The sequence below is a fragment of the Xenopus tropicalis genome, chromosome 5, assembly GCF_000004195.4.
Source record: "Xenopus tropicalis strain Nigerian chromosome 5, UCB_Xtro_10.0, whole genome shotgun sequence".
Classification (NCBI taxonomy): Eukaryota; Metazoa; Chordata; class Amphibia; order Anura; family Pipidae; genus Xenopus; species Xenopus tropicalis.
Genome location: NC_030681.2, coordinates 102,935,319 through 102,954,256, shown reverse-complemented (window position 1 = coordinate 102,954,256; position 18,938 = coordinate 102,935,319). Strand labels below are relative to the sequence as shown.

General features: G+C 36.2%; 1 protein-coding gene across 2 annotated transcripts; it reads right to left on the bottom strand.

Annotated features, from left to right (window-relative positions):
• Nucleotides 1-1,047: 1,047 nt before the first annotated feature.
• pdcd1 (programmed cell death 1) lies at nt 1,048-17,122 on the bottom strand. Of its 2 annotated transcripts, XM_031902851.1 has the most exons (6): nt 16,449-17,121; nt 12,383-12,718; nt 5,968-6,117; nt 3,288-3,322; nt 2,514-2,573; nt 1,048-1,811 (listed from the first exon to the last, which is right to left on the bottom strand). In XM_031902851.1, the coding sequence occupies exons 1-6, from the start codon at nt 16,552-16,554 to the stop codon at nt 1,599-1,601; spliced, it is 900 nt and encodes a 299-aa protein (XP_031758711.1). In that variant the 5' UTR covers nt 16,555-17,121; the 3' UTR covers nt 1,048-1,598. The 2 variants fall into 2 exon arrangements, with proteins under 2 accessions (XP_031758711.1, XP_031758712.1); XM_031902852.1 differs by lacking the exon at nt 12,383-12,718 and having other exon boundaries at nt 16,449-17,122.
• Between the last annotated feature and the right edge of the window lie 1,816 nt (nt 17,123-18,938).

The following is an 18,938-nucleotide window of genomic DNA, read 5'->3' as shown; positions in this document are numbered from 1 at the left end:
AGGAATTGTGCAATAGTCCAACTAATTTGAATGATGATTTACTCATTTCAAATAAATAAGAAAATCTAAGTGAAAAGAATATTTTTTTCCAAGAGTGTGCATATTTGGAGGGTTTACATGATAAAAACAGGCAAGCAACAGTTATTAAAAAGAAATCTGCAACTGTGTTGCATGCATTAATTTGTAGAATTTATATGGGGTCCCTTTTTAGGGGTCAATATACACATGACTTTAGTCTATTCTTGTATATCCAGAATGCTGGGGACCAGGATTTTTCAAGATAAGATTTAGATCTCCACACCTTAAGGGGCCCATTTATCAAAGTACGATCACTTTCTAATACAATATTTTTTTAAGTTTTTGTACTGTGCGTATTTTTGGGACTTTTTCGTTAATTTGCAAAACTTTTTCATACTTTGCGTCGAAAATCGTGACAATTTGTGCGACAAAATCATATTTGTTGCGCCGAGCACGATATTTTCGGATTCATTCAAGCTTCGGTATCGTGACTTTCCTTGGGCCAGGTTGGAGCTGCAGAGTGCCATTAAGTCATATGGAGGCTTCCAAAAACATGCACAGAAGGATCAAAGTCAGAAAGGTTTTCCCGCCATTTATGATCGTTCGGACACGAAAATTTTGTGATATTCGGATCACCAATACGATATTATCGTGACTAATACGATTTTTTCATAAGCTTTTTGTGGCATTTCCGATCATCAGAAATTATCGTATTTAATCCAAATATTTCCCAATTAGGGATTCAAACTTGTTCTTTGATGAATAGACCCCATAGTGTTTTCTATTTCACTCTGCACAAACACTGGTGTAGAATGAAACACAAGAGCTCTGTATTAATACAGGGCTCTAAAGCACCATAAGTCTCTTGCTGCTTCTTCCTTATGCTTCATAAACTATCCTTTCATATATAATCATAATAATAATATATAATATCATTTCATTTGTAACGTGGATTAATAAAAAGGAAAATCACAGATTAACACCTGGAATAGTTGATAACACAATGAATCAAAACAACATGTTGGCTCAAAATAAAAAGGAAAACTTTTAATAAATAAAATAACACTAATAAAACAACCCATTTTTTCTTTTTAGACACATTTTTTTTCCAAAGAGATGAAAAATAATGGTGTATTACCAAGATATAAATCTACTCACCATATACCATATTGCACTGTATATGTATATATTACTGGGATTTTAAATTTAGCCTCTTATCCTGAGATGTTCCTTAAGATAACTGTTAGATGGGCCAATTCTCTAGAACTATGTACTGCACATTTCTGGAACCCATTGTATGTTTGAGTCGTACTGTATGTATGTATAAAAAATATGTCCCACGTCTGCAGGCTATGAGATTGTTTACCTCTATATAATTCTATTATTACTAAGACACTTGGGAAATTCTATATGAACTCCAAACAGTGTAAATGTTTTGCTTTAATGTGTCTCGTTCTGTCTGGGTCAGACTAAGCCAAGTAAGATACTTTGCTTTGAGTTCTGGTAAATTCCGAATAGAAATCCAACATTCTGACATATGTTTTGGAGCCCCTTAATGATTCAAACTGTTTGTTGGTTATTTAGTCTCTGCACACCCGAGGTGAACGGTTACAAGCAGCATCTTTTCCACTCCTCTCTCCCAAGGATGGGGTCCCTTGTGGGAACATGATTGTGGCGTATTCCACTTGATCCAGAGTACACAGTTCCACTGACTTTCTGTAGGGACAGTTGTTTGGGAATGCCAACACACCATAGTCTACAGTGATCACTTCAGGGTCTTGTGGAGGTTTTTCCTGCAGTGACCACAAAATATAATACATTTACTCTTTTCTACATGAGTCGCGTCTTTTTCCCAAAGTTTTCAATCTCTAAAAATGTAATTTACAACAATAAAACTTTGAGATATATATTTTGGCAGCTCTAGAACAATGCTGCCCATAATCATTCATGTTGTGGGTGCATGATCTGTAGTTCTGTAGTTTCTGAAGGGCCAGTTTCACATGGGCACATGGCCCACAGGCCTCCAGCTGGGCAAATTTGTTCTAGAGCTAGAATAGAGATATATGCAAATCCATTGTTGGGGACCACCCATCATTTACATCACTGCAGTATTTCCTAGGATTCATTTGCAGAATGTTAAGCAAAGAAAACAGACCATAGACTCAAGGCTCTCATATGGCTCCAGCACTACTGTCAGGCTCAAGACAATTTGGGTACAACTGCTATGTGTATGGCATTTATTATGGGCACATTTGAGGATATTTTTATTCCTAGTGTTTGCACTTGTAATAGTAAACAAGACTCTCATTAATGTATGGGCAGTGCTTTACATTAAAGGGATTCTGTAGCGGTTTTTACCAAATTCTTCAGTTGATAGTGCTCCCCCAGCAAAATCTTGCATTGGAATCCATTTTTTGAAAGATTTTTATATTGAATTTTGAAATCTGAGCTAAAAAAAAACTACATAAATTCTGTCTGTCTCTAATTATACCTACCTGAATATGTTGAACAGGGCTTGTACTACACTCGTTGGCACTCTGGCTGGAACTTGGTACCTACCACAAGTGAAAAATTGATGTAGATGTGTCAATCACATAGGCACTTTCAATTATCACACAGAATAAAGACAAACACTCTGCATATTTTAAACATAAGTATGTGAAAATACTGAAACTATAAAAAAAATAAAAACAAGATGGGATCCCGCACCACCCTAAAAAGGACTAAATTGTGCTGCCATTGTTGTTGTGTCAGAAGGTAACAACAATAAAGCAGCATTTTTATTCATATCTGATTAAAAACCTTGTATACAGTATATAAAAACTGAACATCATCCTGTGGAAAGACAGTACCCAAAACACACGCAAGCACAGGGAGAACATTCAAACTCTTTGCAGATGCCAGTTCAGTTCCAGCCAGTGCAACTGGTGTGCCATAATAATAGTATTCTCAGTTTCTTTTATATTTTATACATTTTGTTTTTATGATGGTTAGAGTTTATCCATCTTTCCTTTTATTTGCACAAGGCCTGAAACTGGAATTATCATTCTTATCATTACTAACAGAACCTACACACCTAAAACACTTTATATGATATGTTGAATATTTAGTTATGAACACAGCACATTACCCTTTATTGCAGCAGTACCATACAATGCTGAGATAAGCAAACTAAAGCAATTCTGATATACAGCGTTGTGCAGCTGGAGTACTGTAGCTTCCCTGCTTTGGTTCTAATGGTTACAAGTAGAGAGATGTTTCATACTCACCAGGTGCTTCAGATGAGTCTGTGGTGTCTTATTTCCTAAAATGGGACAGTAATGACTGTTAAAAGACAGGAAATAACAAAATGCTTACTGTAATAGATGCAAATCTGTGAATAACGTATGCTTGTTTGAGGATTCACGTGGCTTATTTCTAGGGGTTGGGTATGGAGAAACTAACTGATAGACATCTTCCCCAAAGGAAATGATAAAATATGCCCTGCAACTAAGAAACAGTAATAGTTTGTCTGACTGATGCAAATTTTAAAAATTGCTGATGAACAAGAGATGACTAAGGTTTTCCATTAACAGGAAAGCTACAGGTGCTAATTTTCTGCTTTTATCTATTTCCTGTCTAATTGAAGGAGAAATTCTTTATGAAAAAATTTAAAGTGATGTATTATTAAAGGAGAAGGAAAGTCAGTTTTTCATTTTGCTGCCAATAGATTCGCCACATTAGTGCCACCTAGAACACTATATTTATTCTGCAGAAAGTTTTATCATATTTGAGTAAAGAGCCCTAGAAGCTCCCTCTGTTTAAGATAGCAGCTGCCATTTTAGCTCGGTCTCCAGTAGCTTCAGTGTTGCAGCTATAGAGGCTGGGAGCATAGATCACATATTCTGATGGGAGGGAAGTGAATTCTTATGGGAGGGAGAGCAGGAGAAGGGAGGGGAAGAGGGACAGAGGAGAGAGCTGCACAGACTCAGCCCCAGGAATGAAGGATTTTCCTGAGAGAGAAAGTCTGATACCAAAGAACATGTTTACACAAAAGAAGACAAGAAATCCTGTGTTTCTTTTGATAGAGGACTCTATCAGATTGTCTGTAAGTGCTTATGGCTGTATTTGCATAGATCTTTCTGATAAAGCTTACTTAGTTTTTACCTTTCCTTCTCCTTTAAGAGCAGATAATGTTGTTTGCCTTTAAGATGTTTTTTTTTATTTGTTTTTGAATATTATTAAAGGGGTGGTTCGTCTTTAAGTTAACTTTTAGTATATTGTAGACTGTGCTATTGCTAGCAACTTTGCAATTAGTTTTCATTATTTATTTTTTATAGTTTTCAAAGCACTTCTACATATGTTGTAAATATGTTGTAAAATTTTTAATTATATGATTAACATGGAGTCTATGGGAGATGGCCTTCCCATAATTTGGCGTTTTCTGGTTAATGGGTTTTTGAACAAAAGATTCCATGTCTGTATATTTATAATATAGTACAGCTGCATATTTATATTTCCCCTATCTGGTGAGAAAATGCTTTACAGTAACAGTAACACCTAACTTTAAGCGTAATGGTTTTAACACTTTGCAGATTTTGGGCATAGCACTTTTCACACTTCACATGGAACCTGTACTACAAATCATTGGTTCCCAACACTTAAGGGTTTATTTATCAATTTTCAAGTTTGAATGCAAGAGTTTTTTTCTCATTCGAATAAATTTGCATTTGAAAAAAGCTCATATGCTTGAACTGAAAATATGGCCTGACTTTGCCTAGAATAACTCCCATTGACTTCTGCATGAACTCACAAATTTCAGTTTTTGCACTTCATACTCTTTGTTTGGCAAGTAAATGAAATCAGTTACTAAATCATAACGTATTCGAAAAGTTTTCTATTCAGGTATGAGATGTGAGATGCTTGGGACCTAGGGCTTTCCATAATTTGGATCTCCATAGCGACTGAAAAACATTTAAAAACATAATAAACCCAACAGGATGGTTTGCCACTAATACAGATGTATGCAGCTTAATACAATCAAGTACAAGGTCCTGTTTTATTAATGAGAAAAAGGAAACAATTTTTAAGAATTAGAATTATATCCTTAAAATAATCTCCTTTTGGAGCTTTATGAATATTGGGTTTCTGGCAGAGAGATCCCATACCTATATATACAGACTTAGTAAGGGCTCTTACACATTTTACGCATTTAGAACAACATATCAAATGCCCAAAAACACATATATTGCCTTTATATGCTTTTTTTTTTATTGAAGGAGAAGGAAAGGCATTTTGGTATTTTACTGCCAACAGATTTGCCACAATAGTGCCACCTAGAACACTATATTTATTCCGCAGAAAGCTTTATCATAACTAAGTAAACAGCCCTAGAAGCTCCCTCTGTTACCTCAGATCAAACAGCACAGTTGGGAGGGGAGACGAGTTCAGATAAGAGGGGGAGCGAGTTCAGATGGGTGAGGGGAGCGAGGGAGATGGGAAAGAGAAGCAAACTGAGCAGACTCGTGCCGTGCCCTGAAGGATTTGTTGAAGGAACTGAAGAACATGTGTATACAAGAAATCCTGGTAAAGGAAACTGTTTATGGCTGTATTTACATAGACCTTTCTGATAATGCTTGCTTAGTTTTTACTTTTCCTGTTTCTTTAGACACACACAAGTATGCTTTTGTCAGTTCCAAACACAACCCTCTATTCTACTGGTTTCTGAGTCAAGTGTCAGCATGTTGCATCTACATAAATGCAATAAAATGTGAATGGAATAAACTGCAACTCTGAACACTCATGAGAACAACCAGGCAGAATATAATAGAATCAATTCGCTGATGCGTTTAGGTTCGCTTAAACCTGTGCCTCAAACACGCATAAAACAAACAAAAAACAGTCTGTGTGTAAGAAGCATTAAACTGACATCTCTTACTTTTTTGCCAACAAACTATTGTCAGGGCTTACGTTTTTTATGCCACAGCAGCAGTGATGTAGAGAGCAGCAGTAGGATGAGGAATATGGAAGTGGAGATGGAAACAGCTAGTTTTATTGTGCCTTTGTTCATGGGACTTTGAGTTGTAGATTCAGTAAATGTCTTAGCATATTCGTTGTCACCTGAGGAGGAAATCAAAATTAATATTTTAACATTTTTTGATTGTTCTGCATTTTTAATGAATTGATTGCAAACTTTGGAAAATACATTTTGCATTTCTGAACTTTTTTGTTATTATTACTATAAAAACACTTGACGGAATTCAGGAGCACAATGATTTTAGATCTCTTTCTAATGTCAAATAGTAACGGCAAAAGGCAAACTTTTTTAGTATTGAGGACTGGTGTCCGGGGTTCAATGCTTCTATAGAAAAGAAAGCTCTAAATGTGGGAAGATGCTAGAAAGGGCATCTACACAGATTACAGGTCTGCCCTGGCTAAAGATGAATCACTTGGAGCTAAATCTGTAGCCAGAGAGCAGTGGCATAATTACAGAGGAATCACACCCCAGGTGCAAAACCAAAGTTGTGCCACTGCCAGAAAGAGGCTGTAGTATCACTGTTATAGAAGGTTATAGGTAATGGAGCTCCATTATCAAAGAAGCAATCAGCCTTATCATCTAGTGTTATATTATTCAGTTTGACTTGTGTGATGGCACGGTCTGTTACAAAGGTACAACTGTATGCCAAAACTGGGCAGTAACTTATGGCAGTCAATCAATATCTTGCTTTCATTGTTCTATTGTACAGCTAAAAAATAGAATTCTCTGGCTGCCGATAAAGTACGCTATTTGCCTGTCTGCAGAAATACTGCTTTGGGCCCCTGTCACCAATTCACTTAAAGGAGAACTTGATCTTAAATAAAGAAGTAGGGCAGAAATGTTGTACATTGTTTTGGCTTCTATACCAGCCCAAAGTAAACTTTAACCCTTTAGCAGGGAAGATCTGTGCCTCTGAAGATGCCCCAGTTGCTCCCCAACTTCTTTTCTGCTGATTTACTGTACATGCTCTGTGCTACTCTTAGTTACTGATTACGATAACAGAGAAACCTTGCACAAGAAAAAAGTGGGTGCACAATGTGTATAAATGAATTGCAAGAAATAAACAGAGAAAGATTACACTTTTATTGGCACACCACTAGGCTTATAATTAAAATACCTTTATTTAAGTTTATATTAAAATTACTAATTCATAAAAAGATAGAAAAAGAAAAGAAACAGAGAAATAAAATTCTTGCGCAGTCTTTGTACCGGAGTGTGAATTCGTTCAAAACCGAACGAATAAGGGGTTTAGATAGCTGCTATACTCGCTACATTGGTGAGAGGCTAGAAAAATGTGGCAATATATGTTGCCAACCTAAGATTACTAATGTGTCAAAAATACACTAGAAAGCAAGGCACTCGGGAGGCTCTTTATCATCGACACAAATGTATCACCCAAATGCAACTGTAACAAACGACTTGGAAGCAGACTTTAAACGACGGCCTGCATGATCGCTATTATTGTATCAACTAAGTAACGGTCTTGAGGGATTTCTCCGGGTGGAGAAAACTAATCTCATAGCAATCGTTGCTAAATCTGTAGCACATAGTTTATAGCTAAGAAAATTGCTTTTATTGTCACTATGAGAACAAAACGCGTGATTTTCTTATAGTAAGGCAAAGGCAGCTATATCCTGAACTAAGGATAATTGTAAAACCACAAAGCAGCAGCGTTTTTGCTGATAACAGGCAAATTCAGCAGGAATGAAGTAAGGGGAGTACAAAGTAAGTGACAGGTTAATTATATGAATAAAGATTCCTGGAGTATTTAATTCCTACATCGCTTGACACACGAGTCGATGTTCTTAAGTAATTCCCTCCCCAGGTCACTACAACGGTCGGATATCAAGATCCAATCAAATTCAAAGATATTACGGCGCGTATTATAAGATCAACAAAATCAAGACGGCCTGGGCTTATTCACTTCTTATTGCCCCGTTAATCTTGTGATTTTAAGCTAATGTTTTCATATGCATTTTACAATCAAGCTTTCACACACTTATTCAACAAAGTAGCTCCGGGACTCACTATCCACTAGTTCCATTTACCCAAGAGCCGTTACAGAATTGTTTATCGATCGCCGTTCTTTACTCAAATATACACATGCTCACAACTACCTACTTAAATTGCCTCAGCGTAGCCAAAAGTATACATAAGATCATCCTAAGTTTCAGCACGGACCCTGATTGTAAGATTTTACAGTTCGCTGCCGTCAGGTATTACAGCTTTACAATAATTCTATTCATAGTAGGTGTACAATACAAAAAGTTTCTTTCTGCTACAAGAGATCAGCAAACCTTCAAGATAGTCTAACTAATAGTCATTTTGTGAGAAAACAACGCTCACCAGCCGTGAAGGGGAGTTTTAGATGTGGGAACTGTATTTCCTGTCCATCTATGATCATAAAAAAGACCTTCCTTGATCGCTTCAATCATCTTCATCACATTAATGATTATATTAGTTGTAAAACCACAAATGTGATATACTGTCTTCAATGCCCATGTGACAAAAAATATATTGGCATGACAACCCAACCCTTGAATAAACGTATTCAAAAACATATGAGTACTATCAATAACGCAACTAACGATCTCAAAAATAAGAAAGTATTATCTACAGTAGCCAATCATTTTCTTAAATACCATGAATCTAACTCTTCAAAAATGACATTTTGGGCCATTGAACATATTAGGTTAGGAATACGAGGTGGACAGATCACAGAAGCATTATTAAAAAGAGAAAGTCGATGGATATTTCTACTAAATTCCCTCTCACCGAATGGTATGAATGAAAACATTGATTTTGGGACATTCTTACAGACTTAAAATGAATACTTACTTTTATGAATTAATTTTCACTCTTAATCTATGATATGCACACTCTATGGGGCTGATTTACTAACCCACGAACAGGTCGAAATGAGTCCGATTGCGTTTTTTTCGTAAAGATCGGTATTTTGCGATTTTTTCGTATTTTTTGCGATTTTTTCGGCGTCTTTACGAATTTTTCGTTACCAATACGATTTTTGCGTAAAAACGCGAGTTTTTCGTAGCCATTACGAAAGTTGCGTAAAATCTTGCGATTTTTCGTAGCGTTAAAACTTGCGCAAAAAGTTGCGCTTTTTTCGTAGCGTTAAAACTTACGCGAAACTTCGCACCTTTTAAGTTTTAACGCTACGAAAAAGGCGCAACTTTTCGCGTAAGTTTTAACGCTACGGAAAAATCGCAAGATTTTACGCAACTTTCGTAAAGGCTACGAAAAACTCGCGTTTTTACGCAAAAATCGTATTGGTAACGAAAAATTCGTAAAGACGCCGAAAAAATCGCAAAACATACGAAAAAGTCGCAAAATGTTCGTTTTCAAGTCGGAACTTTTCCAATTCGGGTCGGATTCGTGGGTTAGTAAATCAGCCCCTAAGTATTCTTACTTCTCACTATATGTTTCACAGAGATGTTCTCTACGATAGCACGTATCTCTCACCAAACGTTAAATGCCAATGGGATTACTTCCATTTATGTAATTTTAAATCATTACATATGCCTTTACAAATGTTTTTTCCCCACAGCACAGCAATCATCTGGGCTTCTCACCCACACCAGCATCACCATCACTTCCTTTGTTCTCAATGCACTTATCTTTTCACAATCCTGGTCACTAATTCACCTTTGCCCAGATATGGTCACTATGCTATTTTCTATGGGGTGAAAGCTACATTTAAGATTCATTGAAAATCACTTATTACTAACATTATGTATCCTATTTAATCATTGCATTTTCTCTCTTTCATCTATAATTATTGTCCCCAAGTTAGGACTGTCCTAACCCTAACGTAGGTCCCTTTCTCTCTTTTGTTATAATCTCATTATTTTTATAGATCGCTCCGAGGGGGAAAAAAATTCTTGTGAAAGTCTTCCCAAAATATGTGAATTTTTTCCACTTAATATTCTTCCAGTTTTAGATCAATTTTTACATTAAGGATCATAGCAACTCTCTTGTATTATAAATTTATACAGGGGTCATTACTTCATTGTAGAACTCCTAAGCCTAATGATTGGCTGTGAAGCATTTAAACTGACGCACATAATGTGACGTATGGAATATTATGATTGGCCGGAAAGTATTTAAAAGTGACGTATAGAAACGCCAAATAATTCATTTCGCCTTGAAAAAGCTTTCAGCGAAACGCGCGTCGGCGTTCACATTTCTTTGTACCCTGTGTATGTTGCCTTGCCGAGGTAACTTGCAAATGGTAGTAGGCACGGCGAGGTAATGATTTAGTTACCGGTTGGTGTTTATTGATGGTAGCCGAAAACTGGAGGCTATTTTAAATTTAAGCTAATTAAGTATGGTTTTGCCCGTGCCGAGGTAATCCCACTTGTTGGTAGTAGGCACGTGCAGATACAAACTAAGATTTGTGATTCTAGCAAGGAATATTGTGATGACAAGTGGAGCAGACCGAGTTGATGGACTGTTAATTTCAGGGTGAACCTGTTGAATAGGCGGCGGAAGTTCTATAGCGTATTGTACGCCTACTATGAATAGAATTATTGTAAAGCTGTAATACCTGACGGCAGCGAACTGTAAAATCTTACAATCAGGGTCCGTGCTGAAACTTAGGACGACCTTATGTATACTTTTGGCTACGCTGAGGCAATTTAAGTAGGTAGTTGTGAGCATGTGTATATTTGAGTAAAGAACGGCGATCTATAAACAATTCTGTAACGGCTCTTGGGTAAATGGAACTAGTGGATAGTGAGTCCCAGAGCTACTTTGTTGAATAAGTGTGTGAAAGCTTGATTGTAAAACGCATATGAAAACATTAGCTTAAAATCACAAGATTAATGGGGCAATAAGAAGTGAATAAGCCCAGGCCGTCTTGATTTTGTTGATCTTATAATACGCGCCGTAATATCTTTGAATTTGATTGGATCTTGATATCCGACCGTTGTAGTGACCTGGGGAGGGAATTACTTAAGAACATCGACTCGTGTGTCAAGCGATGTAGGAATTAAATACTCCAGGAATCTTTATTCATATAATTAACCTGTCACTTACCTTGTACTCCCCTTACTTCATTCCTGCTGAATTTGCCTGTTATCAACAAAAACGCTGCTGCTTTGTGGTATTACAATTATCCTTAGTTCAGGATATAGCTGCCTTTGCCTTACTATAAGAAAATCCCGCGTTTGTTCTCATAGTGACAATAAAAGCAATTTTCTTAGCTATAAACTATGTGCTACAGATTTAGCAACGATTGCTATGAGATTAGTTTTCTCCGCCCGTAGAAATCCCTTAAGACCGTTACTTAGTTGATACAATAATAGCAATCATGCAGGCCGTCGTTTAAAGTCTGCTTCCAAGTCATTTGTTACAGTTGCATTTGGGTGATACATTTGTGTCGATGATAAAGAGCCTCCCGAGTGCCTTCCTTTCTAGTGTATTTTTGACACATTAGTAATCTTAGGTTGGCAACATATATTGCCACATTTTTCTAGCCTCTCACCAATGTAGCGAGTATAGCAGCTATCTAAACCCCTTATTCGTTCGGTTTTGAACGAATTCACACTCCGGTACAAAGACTGCGTAATAATTTTATTTCTCTGTTTCTTTTCTTTTTCTATCTTTTTATGAATTAGTACTCTTAGTTACTGAGCTTAGGGACAGACGCACAGTATACTGTATATATAGGATATAAATCTAAAAAAATGTTTAGCAATTAATACAGATAATTACCAGCCCTGTAGAATCAGCTTATATGACAGGCTTATATTCTGCTTGCTGATTTGTTACAGCATTTAAGCTTAGCTTCTCAGCAGCTGCACTGAGCATGTACAGAGTCACTGACACTCCTAACAAAATCCAAGTCTAAAGAACTGATCCATACTGCTATAGAGAGGTTGAATCTTTAGGCTGGTGTAATAAGTTTAGCATATTAAATATGGCATTTCTAGCCATATTCATTTTATGGTTTAGTTCTTCTTTATAATCCCCAGTGGCCATGGTTCACTGCCTGATCATCCTCTCTTTCTAATTCAATAAACTTTTTGTTATTACATTCTCAGTCTCAACATTTATTTTGGATGTAGTCCAATACGAAGATCTCTTTTATGATGAACAACAGGAGAATCAAAGAAAAGTCTAATTTATTCATTGACCTTGAATGTCCTTGGACCAACTGTTTTATAATTATACTCCGTGCTTATATCACATCCTTTATGTTTACTGCAGTCCCTTAGACAACAATTCCCTAAAGTCATTGTAAGTATACATATCCCTTATTCTAGAATTATATGCAAACTGAAAAAAAAATTAATTAGCCTCTATTTGTATCAGTTGAAGTACACATACCTGTAACATTTAGTCTTGATCTGTTGCTTAACATAATTTTACTGTTCGCCGTGACATTCAGATATTCACAGTGATATTCTCCACTGTCATTTACAGTGACATTTCTAATATGCAGCTCAGCAATTCTGGAGGGCCAGTTTGTCTCGATGTGTATTCTGTTTGTATCTTTGGGGCTTTTTATGTCTGCTATTTTAGATGTGTTGTTATTATGGGTCTTTGACCAATTTATATCTGTGGGGTTAAAGTTAAGTGCTGAAATGTTGCAGATAAACACTGCAGTCTTTCCTGGAGTTAGATGGTGTTCAAAGGGCAAATGTTCAAACAAGATGACTCCTTCTTTGGAAAGAAAAGAGAGAAGATAGTTTAAGGTGGAGTAACCAGAGATACAACATATATATATCCATATGTTACACTGTGCAGCAAAGAATGCATCCATGGCATGCAAATTATGTATACTAGTTTATAATGGTCTAGTACAGACAGAATTAAATGAATGAAAGCTTCCATTTCATTGTTGCTATGGGTTATGGCATGGTGGACATTTAGCTTCTGTTTCAATACATTTCTTTTATTTCATAGATTAGTTTGCACCACCCTGCTTATAGGGGGACAATCCAAGTCATGTGTAGTGTGGTACAGGTATGGGACCCATTATCCAGAATACTTGGGACCTGGGGTATTCCGGATATGGGGTCTTTCTGTAATTCAGATCTTCTACCTTAAGTCTATTAAAAAAATATTTAAACACTAATTAAATCCAATAGCACTGTTTTGGCTCCAATAAGGATTACTTATATCTTAGTTGGGATTAAGTACAAGGTACTGTTTTACTATTACAGAGAAAAAGGAAACCATTTTAAAAAATTTAAATTATTTGATTAAAATGGAGTCTATGGGAGATGAGAAAGTTGGAACTTTCTGGATAATGGGTTTCTGGATAAGGGGGTCCAATACCTGTATACCAATATTTTTAAATTCTGGATAACTAACTTTAATTTATTCATGTTTAATCAAATGCAATATTAAAAAAAAAGTAGGCACATTAGTAGGTGCATATGTGTGTGTTTTGATCTTCTGTTTCCCCCCTCTTTCATTTAACTATATATTGTTTTACCCTGTCTCATGACTTTGGGCCAGATACGATTTGATGAGAAAGACTTATTTCCTAAATCAATTTCAAATTTACCCATAGACAACTATTGAGTTTTCACAAGCTAAACAATATTTATCTCATGTAGTTTGATTCTCAGTAAAAGTAATAATAATGCCCTGTGATCACACCCTTTCTTAGCACCCTACAGTATCTCATTGCGTCTGTACTTACAGAAGTACATTATTGTGTCACCAAAAGTGCTGAATTCAGATGGTAGCCCCAAAATGCAAAAATACATTCAAAATATTTGTTTCCAGTCTCTCATTAGGAAACTGCAAACATTTTACACACTGAAAATGATTAATGCAAAAACACTCTAATAAAGATTAATGTGCTACAACCTAAAGTAGACAGAAGGGGTTGATACAGCGATTTCTTCAGGTTTTGTACTGGGAAAGTTGTGCTCAGGACTCAATAGCTAATTATCATGAAAATGCAGTCTTGCCAACATTTGTATCTTGTATTCAGTCTATACCCCAAATAAAACCTTAACTTTTTAAGCTGCACTGCACAGAAGCATTAATGCACTTGCCAGATCCTGGGAACTTATATGAACCTGGAAGTAAAACCCACCACATGTTCAAAAAAAAAAATAATAATACGAATCGCTGGTTCAGACCAAGACCAGAATTCTGTTCAACTAAGTACAGGTATGGGACCTGTTATCCAGAACACTCTAGATCTAGGGTTTTCCAGATAAAGGGTCTTTCAGAAATTTGGATATCCATAATTTAATTCTATTAAAAAATTATTTAAACATTAAATAACCCCAATAGGATTGTTTTGCCTCCAATAAGGATTAAATATATCCAGTACAATGAGCTATTTTACAGAGATCATGTAATTCTTTTTAAAAAATGTGAATTATCTGATTACAATTAAGTCTATGTGAGATGGCCTTCCTGCAATTTGGAGCTTTCTGGTTTCCAGATAACAGATCTCATACCTGTACATGAATATCTGCCAAAAACTTGCTTATATAGATAACTTGTTATAAACCAAGAACAAATAACCAGGGTTGCCACTTTTTCCTATTGGGCTTTGTACAATAGCAATATATGGGGTACATTTAACAGTTCCTAATATAGGGTTTCTGGGCCGTGGAAATGACTGGGTCTCCAACAACTTTACCACTTGTACATTCTTGGTGGCTGCTGTATTACTTTTAGTTTTTGTGTGTGTTATAATCTATACATGCTAGATGCCATTATAACATCTTCAGTGAGTGCATTAGAGAATGTTACTGCCCTCAAATTAAAAAAAATGCCTATTGGCAGCTGAAAGAGAGGATAAACTGTCTACAGCCATGGGATATATTATTATGCAGAATGCTTGGGACCTGGTGTTTTTCAAATCATTGGAGATGTATGGAAAATTGTGACATAAGGCTAGCATTAAAATATAACAAATTGATATTTTTACCAGCATCAATGCATTTTAGCTTTGTTAACAACAAGGGCAAGGTACAGGGTACACAGAAAAAGCAAGTCAACTGTTGGGAAGAGCAGGACCACAGTATTATCCTTCATTGCAAATAAAAATAAAGTTATATTTGGATAACTAGCAACATGTACCATTCTATACCTGCAAGTAACAGTGATATAAAACTTCAGTTCTAATCTATCAATGTTCTAAATGTTTAATCTATTGTCTAAACATATAAATCTTTCATTTTGTATTTTTTTCTCTCTGTAATAGTGAGTATGATACCACTCTGCTTATAAACATCTTACCAACCACCAAAATATTTTGATGGCAATGTTCCCTAATATAAAGGGGTTTTCAAATTATATTGTGAGTGTATGCGTGTGCGGGGAGTTTGTCTATTTGTCTAATGAAAAGTGCAAATATTAGATTCGAAAGAAAAATGTAGCAAAATATTAAAACTTTTCTAGCAGAAAGGTTCCATTGCATTAAAGGTAACTATAAATGTCTAGCAAAACCCCTCTTTAAAGATATGCTTAATGCCTTGTATAAAATGTTTTCAGACTTTCCTGGAAAAATAACTATAGCACCTCATACAGTAAACACTATAATGTTGTTTCTTCAGTTTCAATGACTACAGTATGCATCTATGCAAAATAATTATTGTGCCCATTGTTAAAGCAAAATATCAAATACTAACAAATTAATTGCAGCTTTGTTATGTTCAGTTTTTAGGTATATAGGACCCTGCTTTAGCGCCACATGTTACAATATCCTATAGGCCCCAGATTTTGTTTTGTGTAACTTCTGTGATTTTAACTGTGATAGGTAGAGTATTTTCCATGTATTAAGTAATGCATAAAATCTGATTATATGGATTTTACATACATTTCACATTGAAATCTCACATGAAAAACATAGAGGGCTTATTTCTATTGCAACAAGGGAGCTTACATACTCAATAATGTAAACCCATGAATCTCTTGCATAAACAAACCCCCATACATTCAGTCTTGGGTCCATGGTTCCAAAGAGTATTATTACGTTAAAGTTACAATATTTTAAATAAAAATACATGAAAAATTGAGTAAGGCATCATGTACAGATGCCAACTACAAATTTGACCTGACGACTACAAATCAAAGAACTATTTGTATCACTGGTTCTTCACAGATCCCTTGGTGTGACCCTGGCTGATGTGCTAGTTCATGTGCAGTGGAGCCCAATAACTGCTAGTTATATAACTGCTTCTGCATGATGAACGATGATTATACAGCTATTATAAATTAATGCTTGGTCCAAGTTTACTTTATTGTTCCCTTTGATACACTTTTTGAAACTACAGCATGCTTGGTACATGAACTGTGGTGTCAAAAAAAAGGATATGTATAAATATTTTTTTTCCATAAATGCACAGATTATTGGTTTGTGGAGGAAAAGAAGTAGTCAGAAAGATAAGTGCTCAGAAATACAAACCCACATTCTTACCAGGGCGAGCATGTCCCAGTATAGTGATGACACAGATACCGATGATGATAAGAAACACACGCTCCACTGACATCAAAGAAGCACAGAGAATGGGGGAGTGAGTCATGTTCCTTTCTCTATCTCTCTCGGTTACAAATACAGCTGAAACAGCACCCGAGAAAAAATGTTTGTGCAGCAATTGTTCAGTCAAAATTAGAAGGTCCTTTTGATTGACTATTAACAGCTGTAAGATACACAGTGAAGGTTTGTGGTTCCGGATGGGGTGGTCTCTGTGGCTTGTGGTCTTCGTCTCAAGCACTGAGGTTACCTTTTTACTGCAGTCATAAAAGAAACCAATTTGGATATCTGGATATTTTTTCTCTTAAAGTCCATCGGTTATGCAAGTATGGTGTTCTACATCTAGGTTCCTGGTCTAGGATGTTAAATAAACATGATGACTCCCTCGTATTTTGTTGGTTTGAGAAGAACGCCAAGGAATCTTTGCAAAGTTCTTCTTTTCAGAACTATATTCTGTAAATGACCTTTATAGACAATGGCAGACACATCTTTGGTTTCTATGCTGTTATTTGGTGCTTGAAGATAGCCTTCTGCTTGCCCCAAGGTGATGTATACTTACTGAAACATGAGTTTCCAGAGAGAGGTTCTGCCGCTCTGAATTGTTTGAGTCACCATCTCCTCTTGTAAAAGAAGTCAGCCAGCCCACTGATCCTCCCTATCACTCCCTTTTGTTACACAATGATGTAAATGTGAAGGCGGGGAATGTGGTGCCTGATAATGGTATTTAAATATACTGCTGAATACACTGTGCACAATATAGAGGCAGAGTAGTAATAGTACATTTTACTGTATATTGCCGATAAAGTGAATCTTTGTACTGTTAAGTTTGTATTTACAATTCTCTTCTGTATTCTATTTTCAGAATCAGCAGTTCAAATAAAAGTTAAAATATCAGTTGAACTATTTAGTAAAAAGTACTACAGCTTTTAGTACATTCACATCTCAATGCGAAATGTTTTTTTTTTTGTGAGTAAAATTTAATGGTGCTGTAATGTCCCTTGGCATTATAATAGCTACAATGCAATTTTTTAAAGGAGATGCTGTAGTGTTTTTCTTATTACTTAAAGATGTTGATTGGTATTCAACATATGGATCTTGTGGAATACTGGATTGTAGTCTTACCTCATTTTCTATTGTAGATATAGGATACATTGGCTGTCCAAGAGCATTCAACAAGGGATAAACTGAAAACTATACCAGTGTCTGCATATACATCAAGTCTACATACAAAATAGACAAGATAAATTCTAAACAAATAGATTTGAAATGGTAAAAAAAATGTTATTAGTTGTGGGACCAGAAAGAAAAATTAACAATTTTAAAGAAATTATAAAATGACCCCATTTCCTAATTTATTAAAAGTGATAAGAAAAAATATGCAAAATAGGAACACATTTTTATGTGCACATAATTAATAAAAGATTGTGTGGTGTATGTAATACTGACAGTGAAAAAGATTTATTTTGCTCAAAACATGATACCACCTTCAAGCAGGTCTTAAAAAGTGCATGAAAGCCATTCACACTTGACTCCAAACAGGCCACTTTTTGCAAGGAGTTTGTATGTTCTCCCTGTGTCTGCGTGGGTTTCCTCTGGGTACTCTGTATTTGGCTATATAAATACCAGGGAAGAAATAAAAATATATTCCTAAATACCATTTTTTCATTTTGTTTTTTGTGAACTTTCTTTTCCTTTACGTCTAACTGTACAGTCATTAGTGCTTATTTGAAATCCAAATAATTTCACACAACTGCACTTTGCTGACTGCATACCATTAGATGCAACCAGCAAGAATATTATACATTTTAGGATTCCTGACAGGATTTAGTGCCTGACAGAACATAAAGTTGGGGAACTGAGGAATTTTTACAGTAGCTTAAAGACAGTGTTGGACTTGGTTTCCTCAAACAAAGGTAAATCCACCTTTTAATGTTGTTTGTTTTGTACAAAAAAACAACATTTCATTCCTAGACTATTTCAAACATTACCGTATTTTTCGCCGTATAAGACACACTTTTTCTTCCCCAAAACTGGGGGGGGAAAGTTGGTGCGTCTTATACGACAAACTAGACGCATTCAAACTAGATTTAATGCGCTTGTTGCGCGCACCCAGCCCCCCCGTGGACAACCTTACGCTGCATGTATACGCGTTGTGCGCATGACATAATGCGTGGACGTCCGTACCATGCGTTCCTCTTCACCTTGCAGTGCCGATCGGAAGATGCGCTGTTAGCGGCTGTGTCTGTGCAGCAGTCCGCAGTACCGAGTGAGTGTCCCCTTGTCTGTGTGCGCAACGTGATCTGAGCCGCACTAGCTAAAAATAATCAGCAGCCTTCAGCCCATGCAAATCCCGGAACCTCCTCCTGCTGCGGCTGCTGGGGCAGCCAGGCAGTTACATAGTTACATAGTTAAGGCAAAAAATACGGTAATTAA